This window comes from Salmo salar, chromosome 08, assembly GCF_965601325.2.
Source record: "Salmo salar chromosome 08, fSalSal1, whole genome shotgun sequence".
Lineage (NCBI taxonomy): Eukaryota > Metazoa > Chordata > Actinopteri > Salmoniformes > Salmonidae > Salmo > Salmo salar.
Genome location: NC_138298.1, coordinates 16424522 through 16452210, shown reverse-complemented (window position 1 = coordinate 16452210; position 27689 = coordinate 16424522). Strand labels below are relative to the sequence as shown.

The following is a 27689-nucleotide window of genomic DNA, read 5'->3' as shown; positions in this document are numbered from 1 at the left end:
AGAGAGGAGAGACAGGTTAAGAAGGTCAGAGATAGGCTTGGCGATTACAGGGCCAGCAACTTTAAAGAAGAAAATGTCTAGAGTGTAGAGAATCATTATATCATCTAAACCGCTGTGAAATATATTTCCCATAACCACAAATATTGTATTTTCAGCTGTTTGAAGCTGGTGTACAAAACTGAAAGTAAAAGAAGACAAAAATAAACTTAAGAATGAGAAGCATAGAAATAGCACACATAGAACCGATCTACCAATTCTTAGACATGTTTTCAATGACAATGGTGGATCTATAACTCATATTTCTATGCGAATTTGGTTGGGTCGCCCAAAAAGTTACATATTGCAGCTTAAATATGAATGTTCCCTTCGCTGTATGGAATTTACTTTTCTTTTGTACCCCCATCTAGTTAATGGTGACAATACACCTTTTGAGGCTAGTTCGCCATAAAAAAAACAAAGAAGAAGAAGTCTGCTGGACACTGAGAGAAGGGAAGTCAAAGGCACACCCAGACCTGATAATAGAGCTGTTGACACTTTATAAGGTGGGGCAGAAAGGGTGTAAGGTCGGTTTTCTGTGGGTCTCAGCTCATGTTGGGGTAGTAGGAAATGAGGCAGCAGATAAGGTAGCTCTGAAGAGGGAGGAGGTAGATGTTGTGGTCCCATTAGGGGGGATTTAGTTTAGTTTACTTTATTAATTCGACCATTTTAAAAAACAAGCACACATAAAACTTAAAAGCCATATCATGCACATTAATAAAATCATCGAGGATAACACACAATAAAGTCTGGGACTTATTTCCATTGAGACAAGATGGCTAGACAAGATCGAACACAGTATGGCATTGAAATAATAACACAAAAACATAAAAGAAGAACATCTATCTCATCATTCCAGTTACATCATAGGGGTTATTCATATGGGCACAGAAGACATCAAACATATTTTTACTTTATTTTTAAAACTGTCCAGAGAGGACATTGTTTTTATAGGCAGAGGCAACTCATTCCATTCTGAGGCTCCCGTATACAAGAAAGTACCTTTCCCAGCATTACTCCTGAACCTGTATAAGCACACATCAGCAACACCTGATCTGGTGCTGTGATTGTGTGCATCCCTAACACGAGGAAAGTAATCACTTAGATAGCTGGGCGCAGGACCATAAGTACTCCTGTAAACCAAACCTAGTCTAATCTGGGACACCCTAGCCTCAACAGGCAGCCAGTTTAGTTCCTGAAAGCAGCTCCTGCCTATGTGAGTATGTGGACTCACCTTCAATACTACCCTGATCAGCTTATTCTGGGCTATCTGGAGCTTCCCTTCATAAGTTTAGATAAGCCCCCAAACCAGGAAGTACTAGCATAGTCAAAATGGCATTGAATGAGGGCAGTAGCTAGCACTTTAATGGAGTCCTTATCAAGCAGCTTGGACTTTCTAGGCAAAAACTTAGTCCTGGCATTAACCTTCCCTAGCACCTTATTGGCCATGCTTACACCTCCCAAGCTTCCATCAAGGATACATCCCAAGTAGCTAACAGAGGTTTTAATAGTCAGCACCTCACCCCCTAACTCCACTCTGATTTCAGACGACCTACACAATTTAGGTCTGGATCCAAAAATAATTGCTTCAGTTTTCCCTAAGTGCAGAGATAGCTTATTATCTCCAAGCCATTTGCTAATGTTAGTAAGCTCTGTGCTAAGTATGCTCTCCAACATAGTTTTACTTTCGTGAGACACTAGAAGTGTAGAGTCATCCACATAAAGAAAAACACAGCAAGAACAAGCATCTTTCATATCATTAATATACAATAAAAACAGCAGAGGCCCAAGCAGGGATGGAATGTATGAGCATCAAAGCAGAGGGGTTGAGACAGGAGTGGCAACGTGAGTGGGAGAGAGAGGAGCTAAGAAGGCAGTTTTTCTCTATCCAGAATTCTGTGAGAAAGGTCAGTTGGTATCTGGGAGTGAAAGGAGGGGTGGGGTTCTGTTGACAAGGCTGAGGTTGGGTCATTGTGGATTGGGAAGTGGGTTATTGTTAGTGGGGAAATACCCAGATAGCAAGTATGAGGAATGTGGGGAGGTAGCAGTAGTGTAAACTACTTAAGTAAAAATACTTGAAAGTAGACTTAAGAATTTTTTTTAGGGGTATCTGTACTTTACTATTTATATTTTTGACAATTTTTACTTAACTACATTCCTAAAGAAAATATTGTACTTTTTACTCCATACATTTTCCTTGACACCCAAAAGTACTCACTACATTTTTAAGGATTAGCAGAACAGGAAAATTGTGAAATTCATGCACTTATTAAGAGAACACATGGTCATCCCTACTGCCTATGTTCTGGCGGACTCACTAAACACACATGCATCTTTTGTAAATAATGTCTTCGTGTTTTAAAAACATTTTTAAAACAAGAAATTGTGCCATTTGGTTTGCTTAATACAAGGAATTTAAAATTATTTATACTTTTACTTTAGATAAGTATATTTTAGAAATTAAATTTACTTTTGATACTTAAGTATATTTAAAACCAAATACTTTTAGACTTTTACTCAAGTAATATTTTACTGGGTGACTTTCACGTCTACTTGACTAACTTTCTATTTAGGCAGTGGTTCCCAAACTTTTTATAGTCCCGTACCCCTTCAAACATTCAACCTCCAGCTGCGTACCCCCTCTAGCACTAGGGTCAGCGCGCTCTCAAATATAGTTTTTTGCCATCATTGTAAGCCTGCTACACACACACTATATGATACATTCATTAAACATAAGAATGAGTGTACGTTTTTGCCACAACCCGGCTCGTGGGAAGTGTCAAAGAGCTCTAATATGGCCAGGGCACAAATAATAATCAGTAATTTTGCTCTTTATTTAGCCATCTTACATATAAAACCTTATTTGTTCATCAAAAATTGTGAATAACTCACCACAGGTTAATGAGAAGGATGTGCTGGAAAGGATGCACATAGCTCTGCAATGTTGGGTTGTATTGGAGAGTCTCAGTCTTAAATAATTTTCCACACACAGTCTGTACCTGTATTTAGTTTTCATGCTAGTGAGGGCCAAGAATCCACTCTCACATCATGTCAGGTATGCGTAAATGGCTGTATGGGAGTCAGGCACAGGAGGGCAGATATTGGGTAGCAAACGGAGCCTTTAATTTTGGCGAACCAAAAACACACAGCACAACGAACACGAAATACAATACGGGTTGACATAACCCAACGTAACCAGTCTAACGTGCGCATACATAAAACAATAAACAATCCCACACAAAGACATGGGGAGAACAGAGGGTTAAATACACAACAAGTGATTGAGGGGATTGAAACCAGGTGTGAGGAAAACAAGACAAAACAAATGGAAAATGAAAAGTGGATCGATGATGGCTAGAAGACCGGCGACGCCGACCGCCAAGCGCCGCCCGAACAAGGAGAGGACCCGACTTCGGCGGAAGTCGTGACACATAGGTACGTGGTTGCAAAGGGCAACAGTGACTTAACAGCACGATTTGCCAAGGCAGGATACTCTGAGCGCAGCCCAATCCAGAAATCTGGGAGTGGCTTCTGATTAAATTACATTTTCACAGGACCACTTGTTGCAATTTTGATGAGGCTCTCTTGTTCAGATATCAGTAAGTGGACTGGAGCCAGGGCATGAAAGGGAAAATTAATTCAGTTGTTTGTGTCATCCGTTTCTGGAAAGTACCAGCGTAATTGCGCACCCAACTAACTCAGGTGCTTCGCTATATCACATTTGACATTGTCCGTAAGCTTGAGTTCATTTGCACACAAAAAGTCATACAATGATGTAAGGACCTGTGTGTTGTCCTTGTTAATGCAGACGAAGAAGAGCTCCAACTTCTTAATCATAGCCTCAATTTTGTCCCGCACATTGAATATAGTTGCGGAGAGTCACTGTGATCCTAGATTCAGATCATTCAGGCGAGAAAAAACATCACCGGGATAGGCCAGTCAAGTGAGAAACTCATCATGGAAGTGGTCAGACAAGTGAAAATTATGGTCAGTAAAGAAAACTTTAAGCTTGCCTCTCAATTTAAAAAAATGTGTCAATACTTTGCCCCTTGATAACCAGTGCACTTCTGTATGTTGTAAAAGTGTTACATGGTTGCTGCCCATATCATTGCATAATGCAGAAAATACAAACGATTTCAGGGGCTTTGCTTTAACAAAGTTAACCATTTTCATTGTAGTGTCCAAAACGTCTTTCAAGCTGTCAGGCATTCCCTTGGCAGCAAGAGCCTCTTGGTTGATGCTGCAGTGTACCCAAGTGGCGTTGGGAGCAACTGCTTGCACGTGTGTTACCACTCCACTATGTCTCCCTGTCATGGCTTTTGCGCCATCAGTACAGATGCCAACACATCTTGACCACCAAAGTCCATTTGATGTCACAAAGCTGTCCAGTACTTTAAAAATATCCTCTCCTGTTGTCTTAGTTTCCAGTAGTTTGCAGAAGAGGATGTCTTCGTTAACTGACTCCCCATAAACGTAACGGACATATACCAGGAGCTGTGCCAGGCCCGCCATGTCTGTTGACTCATCCAGCTGTAACGCATATAATTCACTGGCTTGTATGCGAAGCAGTAATTGTTTCAAAACATCTCCTGCCATGTCACTGATGCGTTGTGAAACAGTGTTGTTTGATCGAGGCATTGTCTGTATAGTTTTTTGGGCCTTTTCCCCCAGCATTGTCCCAGCCATATCCACGGCAACAGGAAGAATTAAGTCCTCCACAATAGTATGGGTCTTGCCTGTCCTAGCCACTCGGTAGCTCAACATATAAGACGCTTCTAGCCCCTTCTTATTAATGGTATCTGTTGCTTTTATACGTCTTACTAATCGAAAGTCGTCTTAATTCTTGCTCCAAAAACTCCTGTGGCTTATTTTTCAAATTGGCATGTTTTGTTTCAAAATGTCTGCGCAGGGTGGTGTAATCGAGTTGTGAGATAGTACTTTTGTACATATAACACACTGTGGCTGAGGAAAGGCACTACTCCCAATATAAGGGAACCCCAAATAAATGTAGTTCTTATCTTATTTGCGCCTCTTCAATGGTCCAACGTCCCTGTCTGTTGTTCAGCTGCATCAGATTCACAACTGTCAGTGTCCATGCTAGCTGAGCTAACAACAAATGTAGAATTACTGATGCTAGCATTGGATGTGCTCGTGGAAGCAAAACAACTTGTGTTGTCGACAGGTACAGGTCGTAGCAGTACTACTAGTAGAGCTGGTATGTGTCTCTATGGACGCGGGCCTTACTTTTTTTAACCATTAATAAATTTTTGAGCAAAGGGAATAAGCAGCAGCTACGTTTGGCTACATACGGACCGTTAGTGGAATTCCCGCGAGAGAGTACGGTTAATGTGATTGGATGTTAATCATTTGACTAGGCTACCTGTATTTGACATTGTGTTATTTCGCTGAACACTAGATGGTTTCATTTAATTTTTTGGCAGTGAAATGAGGCTACTCAGGCGATAAAAAACCTCACCCAAATGTATAGCCCCGTTGAAAAATCAACTGTTAGAAAATGATTTTATAAAAAAAAAAGTGTGAATCACATTTTTATTTGGCGGACCTATCGACAGCATTGCGCGTACAGTTGAAGTCGGAAGTTTACATACACTTAGGTTGGAGTCATTAAAACTCATTTTTCAACCATTCCACAAATTTCTTGTTAACAAACTATAGTTTTGGCAAGTCGGTTAGGACATCTACTTTGTGCATGACACAAGTAATTTTTCCAACAATTGTTTACAGACAGATTATTTCACTTATAATTCACTGTATCACAATTCCAGTGGGTCAGAAGTTTACATACACTAAGTTGACTGTGCCTTTAAACAGCTTGGGAAATTCCAGAAAATTATGTCATGGCTTTAGAAGCTTCTGATAGGCTAATTGACATCATTTGAGTCAATTGGAGGTGTACCTGTGGATGTATTTCAAGGCCTACCTTCAAACTCAGTGCCTTTTGCTTGACATCATGGGAAAATCAAAAGAAATCAGCCAAGACCTCAGAAAAAAATTTGTAGACCTCCACAAGTCTGGTTCATCCTTGGGAGCAATTTCCAAACGCCTGAAGGTACCACGTTCATCTGTACAAACAATAGTACGCAAGTATAAACACCATGGGACCACGCAGCTGTCATACCGCTCAGGAAGGAGACGTTCTGTCTCCTAGAAATGAACGTACTTTGGTGCGAAAAGTGCAAATCAATCCTAGAACAACAGCAAAGGACATTGTGCAGATGCTGGAGGAAACAGGTACAAAAGTATCTATATCCACAGTAACCTGAAAAGCCGCTCAGCAAGGAAGAAGCCACTGCTCCATACCACCATATAAAAGCCAGACTACGGTTAACAACTGCACATGGGGACAAAAATCGTACTTTTTGGGGAAATGTCCTCTGGTCTGATGAAACAAAAATAGAACAGTTTGGCCATAATGACCATTGTTATGTTTGGAGGCAAAAGGGGGAGGCTTGCGAGCCAAAGAACACCATACCAACCGTGAAGCTCGGGGGTGGCAGCATCATGTTGTGGGGGTGCTTTGCTGCAGGAGGGTCTGGTGCACTTCACAAAATAGATCGCATCATGAGAAAGGAAAATTATGTGAATATATTGAAGCAACATCTCAAGACATCAGTCAGGAAGTTAAAGCTTGGTCGCAAATGGGTCTTCTAAATGGACAATGACCCCAAGCATACTTTCAAAGTTGTGGAAAAATGGCTTAAGGACAAGAAAGTCAAGGTATTGCAGTGGCCATCACAAAGCCCTGACCTCATCCTATAGAAAATGTGTGGGCAGAACTGAAAAAGCATGTAAGAGCAAGGAGGCCTACAAACCTGACTCAGTTACACCAGCTCTGTCAGGAGGAATGGGCCAAAACGTATTGTGGGAAGCTTGTGGAAGGCTGCCCGAAACGTTTGACCGAAGTAAAACAATTTAAAGGCAATGCTACCAAATACTATTTGAGTGTATGTAAACTTCTGACCCACTGGGAATGTGATGAAAGAAATAGAAGCTGAAATAAATCATTCTCTCTACTATTATTCTGACATTTCATATTCTGAAAATAAAGTGGTGATCCTAAAAATTGAATTTTTACTAGGATTAAATGTCAGGAATTGTGAAAAACTGAGTTTAAATGCATTTGGCTAAGGTTTATATAAACCTCCTTGTTCGAGCGGTGCTCGGCGGTCGACGTCACCGGCCTTCTAGCCATCGCCAATCCACTTTTCATTTTCCATTTGTTTTGTCTTCTACACACCTGGTTTCAGTTCCCCCATTACATGTTCATTATTTTACCCTCTGGTTTCTCCCATGTTTGTGTGCGTGTTTGTTCTATTGTTCAGGCTGTTACTGACCGCTGGTATTTTGTTGCCGGGTTTTGTTATTACGCCCATTCATTTTGTGGTACCGGTATTTTTCTCGCACCGCAGTACTGTGCTTATACTGGTGTTATCTTGTATTAAATACCTTGTCCACGCATCTCAGCTCTCCTGCACTTTACTCCTTTCACCAGTTACCCACAGCCTTGACAATTTGGGACTTTTTCCACCACTGGGAGGTAGAGACTGTGGAGCATGTCCTGTTATATTGCAAGCGGTATGCTGAGGAAAGCAGGATATTTTTCTGTTAGCTGGCTGAGTTGGGTGTAACCACATTTTCGCTTGTAACTACACTACATGACCAAAAGTATGTGGACGCCTGCTCGTCGAACATCTCATTCCAAAATCATCAGCATTCATTTGGTTTTGGCCCTTCCCTTTGCTGCTATAACAGCCTCCTCTCTTCTTGGAAGGCTATCCACTAGATGTTGTAACATTGCTGTGGGGACTTGCTTCCATTCAGCCACAAGAGCATTAGTGAGGTCGGGCACTGATGTTGGGCGATTAGGCCTGGCTCGCAGTCAGTTTTCCAATTCCTCACAAAGGTTTTAATATGGGGTTGAGGTCAGGGCTCTGTGCTGGCCAGTCAAGTTCTTCCACACCGATCTCAACAAATAATTTCTGTATGGACCTCGCTGTGTGCATGGGGGCATTGTCATGCTGAAACAGGAAAGGGCCTTCCCCAAACTGTTGCCACAAAGTTGGAAGCACAGAGTCTCATGATGTTAACATCTTTGTCTTTTCAAATACGGACAATCGACTCTTCGAAAACACAGTGAAGCGAGTTCAAAGGTCGTGCGCACCAAAACATTAGAGTGCACTAGGCTGCACCCTCGTTCTGAATAGCCGTACTTCTTCATTTCTCTAAAGAAAAACATCAACCAATTTCTAAAGACTGTTGACATCTAGTGGAAGCAATAGGAACTGCAACCAAGTGCCACAGAAATCTTGGTTCCCATAGAAAACCAATTGAAAACACAGTGAACTCAACAACAACAACAAAAATCCTGGATGGTTTGTCCTCGGGGTTTTGCCTGCCAAATAAGTTCTGTTATACTCACAGACATTATTTTAACAGTTTTAGAAACGTTAGAGTGTTTTCTATCCAAATCCAAATCTAAATTATATGCATATCCTAGCTTCTGGGCCTGAGTAGCAGGCAGTTTACTTTGGGCACGCTTTTCATCCGGACGTGAAAATACTGCCCCCTATCCCAATCAGGCTAGCTAATTAGCAATAGCACCCTTTTGCATGTGAGCTAGCTAATTGCTTACAATGAGGGAATCTTATTTGGACAAATTTGCCTACTTGAGCAGTAAGCCTAGGTTTATATGTACAGTTATGTAATCAATTTGATCGTTGATGTTCTGTGTTTCTTCAATGTATGCCTTGTTGTGTTTGGCTGGCTCTAAATGTGTATCGTTGATGCCGATGGCCATTCCCTAAGTTACACATAGCGAGTCTACACAGCCTACACATAGTATATACAATAATGAAATGAAATGCCTATTGCTTATTTCATGCCTTTCTAATTATCGTGCCTTTTATGTCTATGCGTATTTTCTTTGATGTATAGAGACACATTAGTGTGTTATTGGAGGGCGAGAGTCCCAAAATTAAAAAATGCAGCAGCAGTCGACTTCATCACTGCCCCTTCTGCACATATAAGGCTGAACAATATATGGCCAACAACCACATCAAAGGTCATGCTTCAGTGAGGCATTGAGGTACAATTTATTTCTTTGTTTATTGAATATATTTGACATTCACGTTTTTTTTGCCTTATTTTTTCAGTTACATCAGTGTATTTAATTACATTTTTATAACTTGTTACTTTACTGTTATTCCTATCTTTCAGAGTTAACAATCATAAGGTGTTGCTTCAGTTGTAGAAATGCGACTGTCAGGGGTGAGCTTTTAGGCACAACACCGGAAACAGACAAGTAAACGGAAGTGAACAAGACTTAGAACAACTTCCACGTTAGCGGTTTTATTTAGACGTTTTAACATCCTGGAACTCAAAATCAGATTAATTTAACTGCACATTATCACCCCATGTAGTGTTTAGTTCGAGTTGGAGGCAGGATTTGTTTGCTAGCTAACAATGGCTAACTGTATGATTTTTCACACTCAAATAGCCTCCATCTTGGAGGTTCTAGCGAATGCAGCCGTGGCAGAGATCTGTAAACTCGTAGACGACGACTATACAGTGTTTCGTTTGGAAATAATGCAAAGCCAGAAAGAAAACAGGACATTGCGGAGAAAACTACTGGAATCGAAAGTGGCACGGGAGCGCGCAGAAAGGACAACGCGAGAGCGCGTCCTCGCCAGTCGTCCCAGTAGTGTCAAGATTGTCGAACGATACAGAGGAATGGCAAGAGGTACATTTAGTCGAAGGACGAGGATGCATGGCCTGTCGCTGTTCATAGCGTAGTGCCTGTCACCTCGTTCACCAATGCAGATATGTTCAGATGTGTTACCCAGAATTATGTCAGTATATTGTATATAGAACAAGTAGAATCGGACAGTCGCTTTAAAAACAAAAAACAATTTAACAAAAACAAATGTAGGGATCTGGCAGTTCTTGGGCGATGGTCTTCCACAGCTTTGATAGGCAGTTTAGAAAGGTATTATCTTGAGAGGGAGCATACAGTGCATTCGGAAAGTATTCAGACCCCTTGACTTTTTCCACATTTTGTTACATTACAGCCTTATTTTAAAATGTATTTAATTAACTTTTTTCCTCATCAATCTACACACAATACCCCATAATGACTAGCGAAAACAGGTTTTTAATATTTTTTGCAAATGTATAAAAAATATAACAGAAATACCTTATTTACTTAAGTATTCAGACCCTTTGCTATGAGACTTGAAATTAAGCTCAGGTGCTTCCTGTTTCTAGTGATCATGCTTGAGATGTTTCAATATGATTGGAGTCTATCTGTGGTAAATTCAATTGATTGGACATGATTTGGAAAGGCACACACTTGTCAGTGAAAGGCACATGACAGCCCACTTGGAGTTTTCCAAAAGACACCTAAAGTCTCTCAGACCATGAGAAACAAGATTCTCTGGTCTGATGAAACCAAGATTGAACTCTTTGTCCTGAATGCCAAGTGTTGCATCTGGAGGAAACATGACACCCTCCCTACGGTGATGCATGGTGGTGGCAGCATCATGCTGTGGGGATGTTTTTCAGTGGCAGGGACTTGGAGACTAGTCAGGATTGAGGGAAAGATGAACAGAGCAAAGTAAAGAGATCCTTGAAGAAAACCTGCTCCAAAGTGTTCAGGACCTCAGACTGCGGCGAAGGTTCACCTTCCAACAGGACAACGACCCTAGCACACAGCCAAGACAAGGCAGGAGTTGCTTCGGGACAATGTCCTTGAGTGGCCCAGCCAGAGCCCGGACTTAAACCCACTCGAACATCTCTGGAGAGACCTGAAAATAGCTGGGCAGCGACACTCCCCATCCAACCTGACAGATCTTGAGAGGATCTGCAGAGAAGAATGGGAGAAACTCCCCGAATACAGGTGTGCCAAGCTTGTAGCGTCATATCCAAGAAGACTTGAAGCTGTAATTGCTGCCAAAGGTGTTCCAACAAAGTACTGAGTAAAGGGCCTGAATATGTATGTTAATGTGACAGCAGTTATTTTTAAAACATTTGCCAGCATTTCTAAAAACCTGTTTTGTCTTTGTCATTATGGGGTAGATTGATGACGGGAAAAAACAAATTAATCCATTTTAGAATAAGGCTGTAACATAACAAAATGTGGAAAAAGTCAAGGGGTCTGAATACTTTCTGAATTCACTGTAGGTAGTACAGCCAGGCTGGGCAGCGTGGTAGAGACAATACAATATTTACTAAGATCTCTGCATAGGATGGTCCAAGTCGGTTTTAGATAGAACACCTGCCTGTGGGGAAAACAACCTATGGTTACCTACATTGCCTTCAGAAAGTATTCATACCCCTTGACTTATTCCACATTTTGTTGTGTTACAGGCTGAATTCAAAATGGATTAAAAATATTTTTTTTCTCAACCATCTACACATAATACCCCGTAATGATAAAGTTGTAACATGTTATTTCCAATTTGTTGCACATTTTTTGATAATGAAATACAGAAATGTCTAAGTTACATAAGTATTCACACCTCTGAGTCTCCTTTGGCAGCAATTAGAACTGTGAATCTTTGAGTAAGTCTCTAAGAGCTTTCCACACCTGTATTGTGCAACATTTGCCCATTATTCTTTTCAAAATTCTTCAAGCTCTGTCAAATTGGTAGTTGATCATTGCTAGACAACCCTTTTAAGGTCTTGCCATAGATTTTCTAGTAGATTGAAATCAAAACTGTAACTCGGCCACTCAGGAACATTCACTGTCTTCTTGGTAAGCAACTCCAGTCTAGATTTGGCCTTGTGTTTTAGGTTATTGTCCAGCTGAATGGTGAATTAGTCTCCCAGTGTCTGGTGGAAAGCAGGCTGAACGAGGTTCTCCTCTAGGATTTTGCCTGTGCTTAGCTCCATTATGTTTCTTTTTTATCCTGAAAAACTCCCCAGCCCTTAATGATTACAAGCATACCCATAACATGATGCAGCCACCACTATGTTTGAAAATATGGAGAGTGGTACTCAGTAATGTGTTGTTGGATTTGTCCCAAACATAACACTTTGTATTGAGGACAAAAAGTTAATAGCTTTGCCATTTATTTTGCACTATTACTTCAGTGCCTTGTTGCAAACAGGATGCATGTTTTTGAATATTTTTATTCTGTACAGGCTTCCTTCTTTTCACTCTGTCAGTTAGGTTAGTATTGTGGACTAACTACAATGTTTTTCATCCATCCTCAGTTTTCTCCCATCACAACCATTAAACGCTGTAACTGTTTTAAAGTCACAATTGGCCTCATGGTGAAATCCCTGAGCGTTTTTTTTCCTCCGGCAACTGACTTAGGAAGGACACCTGTATCTTTAAAGTGGCTGGGTGTTTAAATTACAAATCTACATTTAAGAAAAGTGCATTTAAAAAATGTATTTTTAACATTGCCTGCTTCAGACTGTTCTCACTATGTAATGTTTTAGGGCTTCCCTCATGTCCTTTTTCATGATGTGCTAGCAGCCATTTAGTGGAGTGAGTGCTAGCTTGCTATCGACCAGAACATTAAGCTAGCCAAGAGCAACAACACAAACAAATAGACTATACACCTACAAGTAGTGAGTGGAGTTACAAATGGACTATACTAAACAAGTTAGATGTCTTACATGTGATTAATCAATCAAATGTATTTGTAAAGCTCTTTTTACATGAGCCAATGTCACAAAGTGCAATACAGAAACCCACCCTAAAACCCCAAACAGCAAGCAAGCAATGCAGATGTAGAAGCATGGTGGCTAGGAAAAACTCCCTAGAAAGGCAGGAACTTAGGAAGAAACCTAGAGGAACCAGGCTCTGAGGGGTGGCCAGTCCTCTTCTGCCTGTGCTGGGTTGAGATTATAACAGTACATGGCCAAGATGTTCAAACGTTCATAGATGACCAGCAGGGTCAATAATAATAATCAGTGGTTGTAGAGGGTGCAACAGGTCAGCACACTCAAGTTCTTTAATTCTATATATCTTGGCACATTCATGAAAATAGTAATGGCCTCTAAAACTTCAAAGCTGCATACTGGAGCCTATTCCAACTAAACTACTGAAAGAGCTGCTTCCTGTGCTTGGCCCTCCTATGTTGAACATAATAAAGGGCTTCCTATCAACCAGATGTGTACCAAACTCACTAAAAGTGGCAGTAATAAAGCCTCTCTTTAAAAAGACAAACCTTGACCAAGAAAATATAAAAAAACGAATTGGCCTAGATCGAATTTCCCATTCCTCTCAGAAATGCTAGAAAAAGCTGTTGCGCAGCAACTCACTGCCTTCCTGAAGACAAACAATGTATACGAAACACTTCAGTCTGGTTTCAGACCCCATTATTGCACTGAGACTGCATTTGTGAAGGTGGTAAATTACCTTTTAATGGCCTCAGACCAAGGCTCTGCATCTGTCCTCGTGCTCCTAGACCTTTGTGTTGCTTTTGACACCATCGATCATGACATTCTTTTGGAAAGATTGGATACCCAAATTGGTCTACATGGACAAGTTCTGGCCTGGTTTAGATCTTATCTGTCGGAAAGATATCAGTTTGTCTCTGTGGATGGTGTGTCCTCTGACAAATCAACTGTACGTTTCGGTGTTCCTCAAGGTTCCGTTTTAGGACCACTATTGTTTTCACTATATATTTTACCTCTTGGTGATGTCATTCGGAAACATGATGTTAACTTTCACTGCTATGCGGACGATACACAGCTGTACATTTTGATGAAACATGGTGAAGCCCCAAAATTGCCCTCCCTGGAAGCCTGTGTTTCAGACATAAGGAAGGGGATGGCAGCAAAGACTATTTCAAGGAAAACCTTTTCCATCTACGTAACATTACAAAAATAAGAAACTTTCAGTCCAAAAATGATGCAGTAAGGTTAATCCATGCTTCTGTCACTTCTAGATTAGACTACTGCAATGCTCTACTTTCTGGCTACCCGGATAAAGCACTAAATAAACTTAAGTTAGTGCTAAACAAATTTGATCATATTACTCCAGTGCTAGCCTCTCTACATTGACTTCCTGTTAAGGCTAGGGCTGATTTCAAGGTTTTACTGTCAACCTACAAAGCATTACATGGGCTTGCTCCTATCTTTCTTTACGATTTGGTCCTGCCATACATACCTACGTTCGCTATGGTCACAAGATACAGACCTCCTTATTGTCCCTAGAATCTCTAAGCAAACAGCTGGAGGCAGGGCTTTCTCCTATAGAACTCCATTTTTATGGAATGGTCTGCTTATCCATGTGAGAGACGCAGACTCGGTCTCGACCTTTAAGTCTTTATTGAAGACTCATCTCTTCAGTAGGTCCTATCATTGAGTGTAGTCTGGCCCAGGGGTGTGAAGGTGAATGGAGCAACTGGAGCAACGAACCGCACTTGCAACTGCACGATGACGCACGCGCGCAGCCGGTTTGGGTTCCGTGTAACGATTGCGTCTGAAGCTGGACTCACCATAACACGGAACCCAAACCGGCTGCGCGCGTGCGCCATCGTGCATAAATGTATTTTGTATCCCCACACCAAACGCGATCACGACATGCAGGTTAAAATATCAAAACAAACTCTGAACCAATTACATTAATTTGGGGACAGGTCGAAAAGCATTAAACATGTATGGCAATTTAGCTAGCTAGCTTGCACATGCTAGCTAATTTGTCCTGGGATATAAACATTGAGTTGTTATTTTACCTGAAATGCACAAGGTCCTCTACTCCGACAATTAATCCACATATAAAACGGTCAACCGAATCGTTTATAGTCATCTCTCCTCCTTCCATGCTTTTTCATCTTTGAACTTATATGGTGATTGGCAACTAAACTTTCATACTATTACCACGACGACCGGCAAAACAGTTCTTCTTTCAATCACCCACCTGGGTATAACCAATGAGGAGATGGGAGAGGCAGGACTTGCATCGCGATCTGCGACAGAAATAGGAATGACTTCTATTTTAGCCCGTGACAACGCAGACGCTCGTTGGCACGCACTAGCAGTGTGGGTGCAATAATTGAATTAAATGGATTTCTACATTTATTTTGCAACGCTCGCACACGGGACATGTCCGGCCTGGTCAGCATGTTAGGCGATAGTTCTCCTGTATATTATGAATACAGCTACTGCAATTAGATGGCATAATGTTAATGTTGCTACTTTGCTTCGGCTGGTGGAGGTCCTGTAGAACCATGTCCAGATAAAGCGTGCGAGGGGAAAAATACAAATATAAAACAGTTATTAAAAATGTAGAAAGAAAAAACGTAAAGTTTGCAACAAACCGCTCAGCAGCACGTAAACATTACATGTTTTCCACACACTAAGCTTCGTGTAACCTACTTGAGCTCCTGGTCCCCACATTTCCCACGCCGAGTTGCCTAAAGCCAAAGGGCTGTTCTCGCATTTCTCTACGTGGCAGCATTGCGATCCGTAGGTCAGGGTTTTTGACCTAGTTACATGTGCATTGAACAACACAGAAGCTTTTCGGCATGTTTTGTTATTTCTGTGTAACAAAAAAATAGACTACGATGTTGTCTCTTTTACAATAAAGGTGAACGGGAAAGAATGTTTGTTTTCCCACATTTGTGGGCGTGGTCAAGGGGAATTCCTTATTACGTATAATATCCACCCTGGGTATACCTCATAGACAGAGAGGTATGTGTATGCAGTAACTTCCGTGATTAGATTACTTACTTAGTTAGCTAGCTATCTTGTAGTCTGGTTGCTGTCTCTGTTCAGATACTTAATTCCACTCATTGTACTCCAAAGATGTGACAAGGAGTGTAATGTTAGGTAAAACGTCTGGTACGCAGACTAGCTCTCTTGCACAAAGAAACAATATCATTTTCTAACCAGATTCTTGATTTACTGCATTATTTACTGCATTATTTACTAAATGAAAACAATATGATGCATGGAACATAATACATCAATCAGTAAATAGTATATCAAGAAGTTAGGACAAGTGTTACCTTACATCCTTGCCTATTGTAGACGGTGTCAATAGTGGACAATATACCGTTGACAGTGCTTGACTTAAATAGGTACCAGTACTCATTTGGGGTGCAGGTACTGCTTATTTATAGGTGCAGGATCTCCACAATACTTTTGAACTAATATTCTATAAGAGGAACAGGAGTTGAAGCAGTAGAAATTTGATGTGCTGGTACTCGGCTCCGGTGAGCTCCTGCACAAGTCAAGCACTGACGTTGAATATTGACAGTAGCTAACCTAACCGCTGCTTTTACCCCAATCACTCTCTCAGGTGAAGGACATCTCACTGGAGGCCACAGGATCTCTGTGAAGCCAGCAGGACACAATACATGGAGAGATGACCAACCAATCACTGTTGATGAGGGGAGTGGAACCTCAACCCAGCACATTATCATGATAGAGGTTAGTGTAATAGTATTACATAAAAAAGGTGTTACTTTGAAAATCAAATGTGGCCCGTTTATTTCAGAATGCTCCCCTCAGCGATTCACTTACTTACATGTATATCCTCATTTATCTACCATAGGTGAGCTTTGTGAGACTTCACATTATTATCCATTTCAACTAATGTAACGGTAATAACCTCCTCTCTTCTTGTCAGTCTGCAGAGGCTGAAGATCCTGGTGTCAAGCTAGAGAGGTCTGAAGGAGAGGAGGACCCACAGCACAGCAGAGACATCCAAACTGGAACGGCTGAAGCGCCTCGTGTAGCCAGAGAAGACCCCACTGCCCCAGCACAGCCAAGGACCCGACGCAGCATCATGGAGGTCAGTGGAATGTCGAACGCCGTCCTCAAGTCAGAGACAGACACCAAGACTTTAACTGTAACACACAGTCTCTTACACACAGGATGTGACCACAGATCAGACCCAAAGAGACTGGGTTGTCCTCCTGCTCCCGGCTCAGAGTACTTACCAGTATTTCAACAGAGCCAGAGAACGGTTAATTCCCGTGGAGATGGTTATGGTAACTCGTTAGACACTAGTGGTGATGATCCATCTTGTTCTTATGCTACAGAGATGGACCCTGGCAACATATCCTTGGGTTTAGAGACACAAACTGATCTGTCTAGAGGGGACTGGAACCAGTACAGTAGTAGTGTATACTCTGAAGGGTGCCTAAATAAGAAAGGGGAGGGTCTGGTCGTAGATGAAGTGACCATGAAAGTGGAGGGCGACGTTCCTCCCACGTGGAATGCAGATAGTCACCTAGGAGACGGACACTCAGAGGGCAGAGATGTCTTAAATTACAGGGGAAGCTTAGAGACAAATCCAAATGTCACGACCCACTCCCCTTTACACACGTTCAGGGATCATGACCAAGTGTCCACGTCGATGGGGTCTTCTGATTTACACAGCCGTGTCCTTTTCGATCAGGTATTGAACTCAAACGACAGGGCTAAAGCCCAGACTCAGGGAGGGGGAGCCACATCAGGCAATAGTAAAGAGAAACGGTTCCTCTGCATGTTCTGTAACAAAGGCTTCAGCTGCCTCCAGAAGGTGGAGGTCCACCAGAGGATCCACACAGGGGTGAAACCATTCAGCTGTACCCAGTGTCATATGCGCTTCGCCCAGGCTGGCACCCTGAAGAGGCACCAGAGGGTCCACACAGGGGTGAAACCCTTCAGCTGTACCCAGTGTCACATGCGCTTCGCCCAGGCTGGTGACCTGAAGAGGCACCATAGGGTCCACACAGGGGAGAAACCATTCAGCTGCCCCCAGTGTGAGAAGAGATTTACCCGCCAGCACCAGCTGAAGATGCACATGAAGGTCCACACGGGAGAGAGGCCGTTCGCCTGTACGCATTGTGGGAAGAGATTCTCAGATAGGAGCTACCTCAGGATACACCAGCAGAAAAAACATTCCACTCAATAGCTTCTGACATTTAGATGTATTAAATATAAAGATTCATTTTCATTGTTGTCAGCAGAAAAGACCCACTGATGCATTTGGAATAATGCGAGTAGCAGATTTCAGTGTTGAATATTCCTGGGTAGAATATTGCATCCAGACATGTGATATATATTTTAGGCATATTTGTGCCTAAAAAGTCTGTTACATATTGTGTTAGTACTGTGTAGGCCAGGGATGGGCAGCTTTGATGGGGGTGGGGGCCACAAAAAAATCGGAACTAGCCCTAGCCTTTTGGGGGCCCTAAGCTATATTTTGCAAGTAAAGCATTTTTAGCAAAGATAACATTTTTTTTGTTTTAGAGTTAATTTCCTGCAATTCTACACATTTTGCCATGGGGCGTAGAGAAAATGTTGCAATTTTTAAGCAAGCTTTCTACAATTCTACACATTTTTGCCATGAGGTGGATAGAAGATTGCCATTTTTTTAATGTAATTTTATGCAATTCTACCATGATCAATGAGGGCCCCCAGGTCAGTAATTAAATCATGATTACTACAAGTTTGGAAATAATACGCATTTTGCCATAGGGTGGAGACAAATGTTTGCAGTTTTTAATATGATATCTGACGGCCATGATTACCACAAGTTTAGATAGCTTGGGGGGAGGTTAATCCATAGACAAAAGGGTCGCTGCCAGTTGCCCATCCCTGGTGTGGGCTATATGTGACGCGCTCTATCATAATCAGTCGGAAGTCGCAATTACTAATTTGCATATACATTTAGTTTTTGTCCAAATGTAGATTTTTTGCTATTTGGGGGTTTCATCTGGTTTTAACAATACAATGTCTTTGCTTTCATCATCTGTATGTGTTATTGCCAAATTCAGTATAAATATAGTTTTTTATCTTTTAAACGTAGGATGAAACGTAGCAACGGAGCACTTTCCCATCCGTTCGGTGGATGCTAGCTTGTAACACATCAGGCTTTCGAGGCACTAGCGTATCTGCACTATCAAAACCCTCCTCTTTTCCCGAAATCATGAATGAATTACAAACTAGCTTGCTCGCTATATATTTTGAATCAAGCTACAATAGGCTATTCAATCGGATGATTTTCCTGTTTTCCCAATCAAAGCTACTGTAGTGTATCATCCGCGGGAAAAGGCTACACTCTTGCTCTTCAAAACCCATCATACGTAGTTACACTGTCACTACTGCCTACACCTTAGCTAACTTTGCTTTCAACTGCATTGATGGATTTCCGGGAGAGAGAAATCGCAAGATTTTTAAATAGTAACGTTGTGCTGGGAGCTGGTTCAGACGATCAGTGGCATCAACTTATTGCCGACTACTTTTTGACCCTGCGCCACAGAGCAATGCCATAAGCGACTCAGACAACCTCACTGAAGTCGAGGCCGAGCACCTTGAGGAGGCAACCGAGGAAGACCACCCGTTAATGGTGGATCCATCAATTACGGTGCTTCAGTCGGTCGAGGGGAAATATGTCAGTGGTGCTGGGCAAGAAATTGAAAAGGCTTGCGAGTTCAGATGCACTTGCAAGCCCAATAAAGGGAAGCCGTGATATTTGGTTTTTACCCCCGAGGAGATGGTCAAGAGACGTGACCAGATGAATTCGCCAACTCACCAATGGTAAGTGCTTGCCATTCAAGTAGTACCGGTAGTCAAGTTTATATGGCTGTGGGTGTGTAATGTGTGCATGTTGTCTGTGTCTGTCTGTCTATCTGTTAGTGTGTTTGGGTCTGATGAGGCACACGTAGACTGACTAGCTAACTGTTAGTGTTTTAAAGCCAACTGTGTGTGTGTGAGAGTGAGTGAATGTGTGGCTTTGGGGGGAGAGAGTGAAGTGGGGGATGTGTAGCCCATGCAACCTAGCTATGTAGATAGTAACTTATGGGACCTGTGGGTGCTGGTATTTGTCCTAAAGACAGGTTACATAAATGCATGAAATGGCCATCTATAAAGTTATGATATTTCTTTATATCGGACCTGACCCATTTTCACTACTAGTAAAAGTGTGTGTATGTGTGTGTGTGGGATTCACACATGCATTTCAATCTGTACAGGTTGCGTAGTTTGTGTTTTATTGAACGTGTTTATATCACTTTAAAATGTATTGGCTAGAATAGATGACGACAATGACTGAATGTTAAAAAATTATATATTGTTAGTTGTCTTATTTTTCAGATGAAAAACATCTAATGCTCATTGGCAAGATCTCTGGTTCCATGAACCTCTGCAAGGAAACGGTCATCTCGAACCGGAACTAACAAAAAGGAAACATCAGAGGACATATTTCTTTGAGCAAATCTGCAGAGAAACATTCAAGTTCCGACACGCGTAAGTTTTCATTCGAGTAATACAACTTGATGTCCTCTGTTCTTATTGGGGCTGCACCAGTATTAACAAGTTTATGAGGTATTTAAGAAAAGATGAGTAGTAGGCTATATCATGAATAGAAATAAAACAGCTGAGAATACATTGCCTTTCAGCACATTTAAAAGGCATGTTTAAAAATGTCTGAATTTCTACAAAAAACTGACTGCAGTGATAAAGTTCTATAGTTCTAAGGATCGTGGTGAGGCTCCAAGGAAAAAGAGGTGTGGTGGTCGTCTCCGCCAGAAAACAGGTGCTGTCCTACGAGGACACTCAGCGAATCGTCCACTATGTCAACAACTTCGCCGATGTCCACGCGGTGCCGCTCCCAGGACAGATCCCTGGATTTAAGAGGGCAGACATCCTGGTGCTACTGACATTTGAGACCAAAGTCCTGTGTGTGGTGCTAGTACAAAAACGTTAATGCGTGATCATGGTGAGTGTTTTCCTATATCTCGATACTTATATTTGTACCAAACGTTCGTCAGCTCAAGCCAGCGGCAAAGACTCTAACCAAAGCCCACACGAATCGGATCCAAAGAGACTGCCAGGCCTTACTCTCTGGTGACATGCATGTGTAGTCAGATTTTCTTTAACGTTTCTCATTTTAGTTGTTGCTTAGAGACCAGGACTTACTATGACCATTTTTAGCTCAATCTGTTGCTTGTACACTACATTACCAAAAGTATGTGGACACCTGCTCGACGAACATGTCATTCCAAAACCATGGACATTAATATGGAGTTGGTCTCCCCCTTTTGCTGCAATAACAGCCTCCACTCTTCTGGGAAGGCTTTCCACTAGATGTTGGAACATTGCTGTGGGGACTTGCTTCGATTCAGCCACAAGAGCATTAGTGAGGTCAGGCACTGATGTTAGACGATTAGGCCTGGCTCACAGTCTGCGTTGTAATTCATCCCAAAGGTGTTTTGATGGGGTTGAGGTCAGGGCTCTGTGCAAGCCAGTCAAGTTCTTCCACACCAATCTTGACAAACCATTTCTGTATGGACCTCGTTTGTGCATGGGGGCATTGTCATGCTGAAACAGGAAAGGGCCTTCCCCAACTGTTGCCACAAAGTTGGAAGCACAAAATCGTCTAGAATGTAATTGTATGCTGTAGCGTTAAGATTTCCCTTCACTGGAACTAAGGGGCCTAGTCCGAACCATGAAACACAGCCCCAGACCATTATTCCTTTTCCACCAAACTTTACAATTGGCACTATGCATTGGGGCAGGTAGCATTCTCCTGGCATTTGCCAAACCCAGATTCTTCTGTCGGACTGCCAGATGGTGAAGTGTGATTCATCACTCCAGAGAACGCGTTTCCACTGCTCTAGAGTCCAATGACGCCGTGCTTTACACCACTCCAGCCGACGCTTAGCATTGCGCATGGTGATCTTAGGCTTGTGTGCGGCTGCTCGGCCATGAAAACCCATTTCATGAAGCTCCCAACAAACAGTTATTGTGCTGACGTTGCTTCCAGAGGCAGTTTGGAACTCGGTAGTGAGTTCTGCAACTGAGGACAGATGCTTTGAGCTTCTCGTTTTCTTTGAGCTTGTGTGGCCTACCACTTCGTGGCTGAGCGCTGTTGCTCCTAGACGTTTCCACTTCACAATAACATCACTTACAGTTGACAGGGGTAGCTCTAGCAGGGCAGAAATTTTACGAACTGACTTGTTGGAAATGTGGCATCCTATGACGGTGCCACATTGAAAGTTACTGAGCTCTTGAGTAAGGCCATTCTACTGCCAATGTTTGTCTATGGAGATTGCATGTCAGTGTGCTTTATTTCATACACCTGTCAGCAATGGCTGTGGCTGAAATAGCCAAATTCAGTCATTTGAAGGGGTGTCCACATACTTTTGTATATATAGTTTATGTGTAAAATTGTGTGCACATGTGCACGTGTATCCATATACATGTACGTGTGTGCGCAAAGACGATGTAGACAGACACTATATCTGTATAGTTGGAGCAAGATGTAATTTGTGTGTGTGTGTGTGCGAGCGTAAGTGAAAAAGAAGAACATGGGCACTCGTCAATGGATTTCATGTATTGTTTTGTATTAAGTAAATGGTTGTTATTCATTATTTGAATAAATGTCTTAAACGCAGTCAAAGTTTGCAATGACTTTTTTTCTCAAAAACATGATTTGGTGATACTCTGCAAGTAATGGCACGTAACGTTCTTGTAATTAGGAGTAGTGTTGGTCATTATGTTGTTCATGATGGTCTCATTAGAAAGCTAACATTCTCCTTTTTCCAGCACTGTATAACACGCCGATTGTGTTTTGGGATCAATGTGACTGATCATGATAAAGCAAGTCACATATCATGTTCACAAATGCCTACTTCATTATTTCCATTCAACTACTTAATTATTTTCCCAAAACACTTTTAATTTAATTTTTTTATTTTTTTATTTCACCTTTATTTAACCAGTTAGGCTAGTTGAGAACAAGTTCTCATTTGCAACTAATGAGAAAATGAATGCAGTTTATCAAGTAAAAAAAAAAAAATATAATAATAAAATGTATGTGTGATTTTCATATGTTGTATTTAACACTTGTTTATGTTTAATAAACATAATTGGACTTATCATTAAGACTTTCATTGAGACTCTTTAGTATACATCACATCTGATCTCACGCTTTATAACTAATATACACTTACTAAATATACCTACACACCCACACACTAACAAACACCTACTGTACACGTCAAAATAGTTTAGTCAGGTTTGTCTGATGACTTTTGACTTATCATAGCTGACTTATTTTTACCCACATCATATTTATGTCCACCATGATGGGTTTAACAACAATGAAGTCATTCTGTAACTACAGTATAGGACTCAAACGTAGTGGGGATGGGTAAAGACTCCATGTCAAACGTGGGTTTATTATCTGTGTGTATGTCTGTGTAATCTGTATCACCTGTCTCTTCCAGGAGGAGCGTCCAGAAGTGCTGCTAGTGAAGGAGGAGGGGTGTGAGGAGAGTCTGGGGAACCCTGAGGGGACCATGGTCATGGAGGACAACCAGACTACACCTTCTCCTGAACCCACAGAGGAACCAGCTGAGCAGCACAGGACCACACACAGTCTCACTGAGGTGAGCCCACTGTGAACTACTGTCTGTATGGTATTAGGTCAGAACCCGTATCCAAAAAGTATCTCAGAGTATGAGTGCTGCTCAGTTTTGCCTTTTAAATCATAATGAATAAGACTACATAGCAGGGATGCAAACGCGTCACCTTTCGTCGGAATTCGCCGTTTTGAATCGTGCAGATCCGTTGAGAAAAGTTTTTTTGGGGGTGGGGGTCTTTGGAACAATACTGGCGGAATCCAAGGCTCAGCCAATTGTTGCCATAACAACAGAATTCAGCGCGCGACTGAAGAGAGCAGAGACAACCACGTTACTAGTTACAGCATCAGCGCTCTGGAAGGACAGCAGTAGGGTGCGAAGGCAGTTTGCAAGTTAATTTACAGCAGCGCGTCCGGTGAACGATAACGAAAAGGTAGGTGAGAAGCCTGACCACTGAGACGGGGGTGAGAAGGTGATGAAGTGTACTTCATGAGCTGTAACCGAAAAACAACTGGTATTTGGAAAGTTTGAGGTGAGGGAGAAAGTGTGGTGGAACAAGTATTGGCATAGTATATTGTATAGTATATTGCTAGCTGGATCGAATTCTCCGTTAGCTAGCCAGAGAAATGTTGAGCAACATTAGCCAACTTTGATGATCAAATAATTTACTTTATTCTATGAAAATTAGCTAGCTAATAAAGTCAGACAGCTAGCTAGCTAGCTAACGTTACAACATCAGATGAGCTAACGTTAGGAACCTAAATAATTCGCTATAGTATTAACTGGTATACGACTCCTTGCTGTTCCTCAAGTTACAACGCGTTAGTTGCTTACTGGACCCTGGCAATTTGTGTGAAATGTTAACTAGTTATCGAACTAACTACTATATGTGAACTAATGTTTACCTTCTACAGTATGTGGTTAATTTTCAGAACGAGAGAATTAGGAGAAAATGAAGCGTTGCTTGGTAAACAAGTGGATTCAGGGATGAAGTGTAGCTAGAGCTGGGCCTGGCTTATGCTGGATGCCAATAGAGGTGAAAGAAACGCCAGACACGTTCCCTCTTTCAATACAGTGGATAAAAAGGGGTAGGCCAGGTGTACTCTGCCTGAAAGAGATCAGTTATACCAAAGGGTATCATGCTCTGCTGGCACATTGCAGAACAGATGTCCACAGGCAGAAAGTGTACAATGTAATAACATTCAGTGTAGTCCACAGATATTGCTTTTGTTGTGTTGAACTTGACCGTAACACTTTTGTGTGAGTGAGGGGGGATTATTAAATGTTTTACTCAGTGAACGTTATTTTTGCACACATGTAGCCTTGTGCACTTGATCGATGTCTACTATAGTGGCCACTATAATAGAGCAAAAATAGAATGCCTGTTTGTTTCATTCTATTTCTACGTTAAGATGTTTTTTTCCCCCAATTGCAATATTTAGATGTGTGTGGTCACAAGCGTTCTATTTTAAAGGCTGTAATGGTAACAAGCGTTCTATTTTAAAGGCTGTCATGGTAACAAGCGTTCTATTTTAAAGGCTGTAATGGTAACAAGCGTTCTATTTTAAAGGCTGTCATGGTAACAAGCGTTCTATTTTAAAGGCTGTCGTGGTAACAAGCGTTCTATTTTAAAGGCAGTCATGGTAACAAGCGTTTTATTTTAAAGGCTGTCATGGCTAACTGGAATATTATGGTATTGTTTTTTTCTCAAGACTTGAGTGTCATTTGCCGTAAAGTCCAGGCAACAAATAACATTGGATTGCTTTCCTTAAATTTTTTAGCTGTGAGTTAGGTTCACATTAACCACTTTTTATTTTACACACAGAGACTGATCATGTAGACCATATTCTTTGTTGTTTAATTAATTAGTTAAAACCTGCATTTCCCCCTGGCAGGGATTTTTTATTTTTTTTTGCATGTTTCAGTGCCTTTTGGGCCCTCACCAGTTTGCATCCCTGTATATAGGCAGCTAGGGACCTGATCCTAGATCAGCACTCTTACTCTCAGACTGTGGATACTGGCCCAGGTCTTGATTAATTTTGTTTTAAGTGTGGGACCATTCCTTTGACTTATCAAATCATTAAAGCGTGTCAAGTAATCAAATCGACTAACACATTTGCATAGGACTCATAGCAATCCCTCATTGCCCAATCAGAAGATGCTCCATAGCAGGGTGCTCATATCAGATTTCTTGATCCAACATCATCTCACTCTGTATCTCTTACAGTCAGTAGACATGGAGGATGGGAAGCCTGATCTGCTGCTGGTCAAAGAGGAGACAGTAGAAGACGGACCAGAGAGCATTGATCTGCTGAGTGGACTAAAGATGGGGGAGCAAGGTAAGGGAGAAATACATATAGCCTACATACAGTAATAGATCTTCAATGGGAATAGTGATGCACCTGCCTATGATTTTTTTCCATAAAACTCCATATGTAGAGTTCTCTGCCATGTTTATAAAGTCTATTTTGTAACCTCTTCCCGCAGGTGTTTGGCTAGAGGCTAACAGAGGAGTCTGGGCGTCCATCTTGGATTCCAAGACCGGTGCAGCCAAGATCCCAGGGGTCAACATCACTGAGCAGGCCAGGACCAGAGGCAATATAGTGGAGGTCAACAGATGGAACCGCATCCTCAACTCTGGGCTGGGGAACAACACTGTTAACTACAACCAGAAACAGACAGTGGAACACAAAACAACATCTGAACTTAGTCTCCATGACAACAGACTGGCTGAGACTAGGGCAAGGCGTAGATTAGGTCTGCGAGGATGGGGAGGTGTCTGTATTCAGCTGGAGAGAACAGACACAGACTCGGCTAGCGATGCTCCCTCCTGCTCCTATAGTTGTGATTCAGAGAGACTGATGGAGCCTCAGGTTAACCCCCTAACAGGTGCTGCCTTCAGCCTGCCTTCTATAGGATCTATCAACTGGAACATGGACCCTGTGACAACACAGACACTCCCTGGCCTTCATCCTCCTCACACTCTCCTAATGTTAAACCAGACCTCAGACAATGCCAGTGCCTCAACACTAAATGGCTACACAAGTCCATTGACAAATGACAATAGTAGTGACGCTATCAGCAGATCCAGTGGCAAAGAGAAGCGCTTCCCGTGTTCATTCTGTGGGAAAGCCTTCAGTTTCCCAAAACAGGTGGAGATCCACCAGAGGATGCACACGGGGGAGAAACCATTCAGCTGCCATCTGTGCCGGGCCAGTTTCTCCCACTCATCCAGCCTGAAAAGGCACCAGATGGTCCACACAGGGGTGAAACCCTTCAGCTGTGCCCAGTGTAACATGCGCTTCGCCCAGGCTGGTGACCTGAAGAGGCACCAGAGGGTCCACACAGGGGAGAAACCCTTCAGCTGCCCTCAGTGTGAGAAGAGGTTCACCCGTCAGAACCAGCTGAAGATGCACCTGAAGGTCCACACGGGAGAAAGGCCGTTTGCCAATACGCACTGCAGGAAGAGGTTCTCAGAGAGGAGCTACCTCAGGATACACCAGCAGAAAAAACATTCCACTCTATAACATTGAAAGTAACCATTCCCCTGGATAGCTTCTGGCGTTTAGATCAAACCCTGCAATAAAGACAAAGATGAATTTTCATTGTTGTCAGCAGAAAAGATCCACAGATGCAGATTTCAGTGTTGAATATTCTTTGAGAGAATATTTCATCCAGTCATTGTGTGATATATAAGCCTAAAAAGCCTACATATTGTGTTTGTATTTTGTAGGCTATGATGTTCACAAATACCTATTTCATTACTTCCATTCAACTACCCCCCCATACACTTTTAATGAGAAAGTGAATGCGGTTTATCAAGTTCATGCAGAGTTTTAGTTGAGATGTGTAGTTTTCATATGGTGTATTTAAAACTGGTTTATGTTTAATAAACACTGTGACTTTTCAGTCTGACTTTTATTGAGACTCCCTGAAGACACTGAGTGTACAAAACATTAGGAACATCTGCTCTTTTCATGACAGACTGACCAGGTGAAAGCTATGATCCCTTATTGATGTCACCTGTTAAATCCACTTCAATCAGTATAGATCAAGGGGAGGAGATGGGGTAAAGATAGATTTTTAAGCCTTGAAACAATTGAGACATGGATTGTGTATGTGCGCCATTCAGAGGGTGAATGTGCAAGATAAAATATTTAAGTGTGTTTGTACAGGGTATGGCAGTAGATGAAGAAATTAAGGTTTCTGAAGCATTGAGCATTTCCAGTCAATTGTGTCCAAAATAGGTTCATTACTCGAAGCTTTGATCAACACAGTGTACACTAGTGGCACCTGCTGATCAAAAGCATTTAGAAC

General features: G+C 41.9%; 1 protein-coding gene across 2 annotated transcripts; it reads left to right on the top strand.

The window, feature by feature from the left end:
* The first annotated feature begins 9331 nt into the window (after positions 1-9331).
* LOC123723799 (uncharacterized) lies at positions 9332-27281 on the top strand. Of its 2 annotated transcripts, XM_082978196.1 has the most exons (6): positions 9335-9796; positions 16316-16446; positions 16646-16810; positions 23238-23399; positions 25600-25711; positions 25860-27281. In XM_082978196.1, exons 1-6 carry the CDS (start codon positions 9520-9522, stop codon positions 26897-26899), a joined length of 1887 nt encoding a protein of 628 aa, XP_082834322.1. In that variant the 5' UTR covers positions 9335-9519; the 3' UTR covers positions 26900-27281. The 2 variants fall into 2 exon arrangements, 1 of the variants encoding a protein (XP_082834322.1); XR_014392996.1 differs by lacking the exons at positions 23238-23399; positions 25600-25711; positions 25860-27281 and adding an exon at positions 20101-22402 and having other exon boundaries at positions 9332-9796; positions 16646-19545.
* Positions 27282-27689: the final 408 nt, after the last annotated feature.

Excerpts from the sequence above, each read along its gene's own strand:
- LOC123723799 (XM_082978196.1), top strand. The coding sequence starts at position 9,520 with ATGGCTAACTGTATGATTTTTCACACTCAAATAGCCTCCATCTTGGAG. Across the intron at positions 9,797-16,315 it reads ATACAGAGGAATGGCAAGAG|GTGAAGGACATCTCACTGGA; the intron begins GTACATTTAGTC and ends TCACTCTCTCAG. Across the intron at positions 16,447-16,645 it reads AGCACATTATCATGATAGAG|TCTGCAGAGGCTGAAGATCC; the intron begins GTTAGTGTAATA and ends TCTTCTTGTCAG.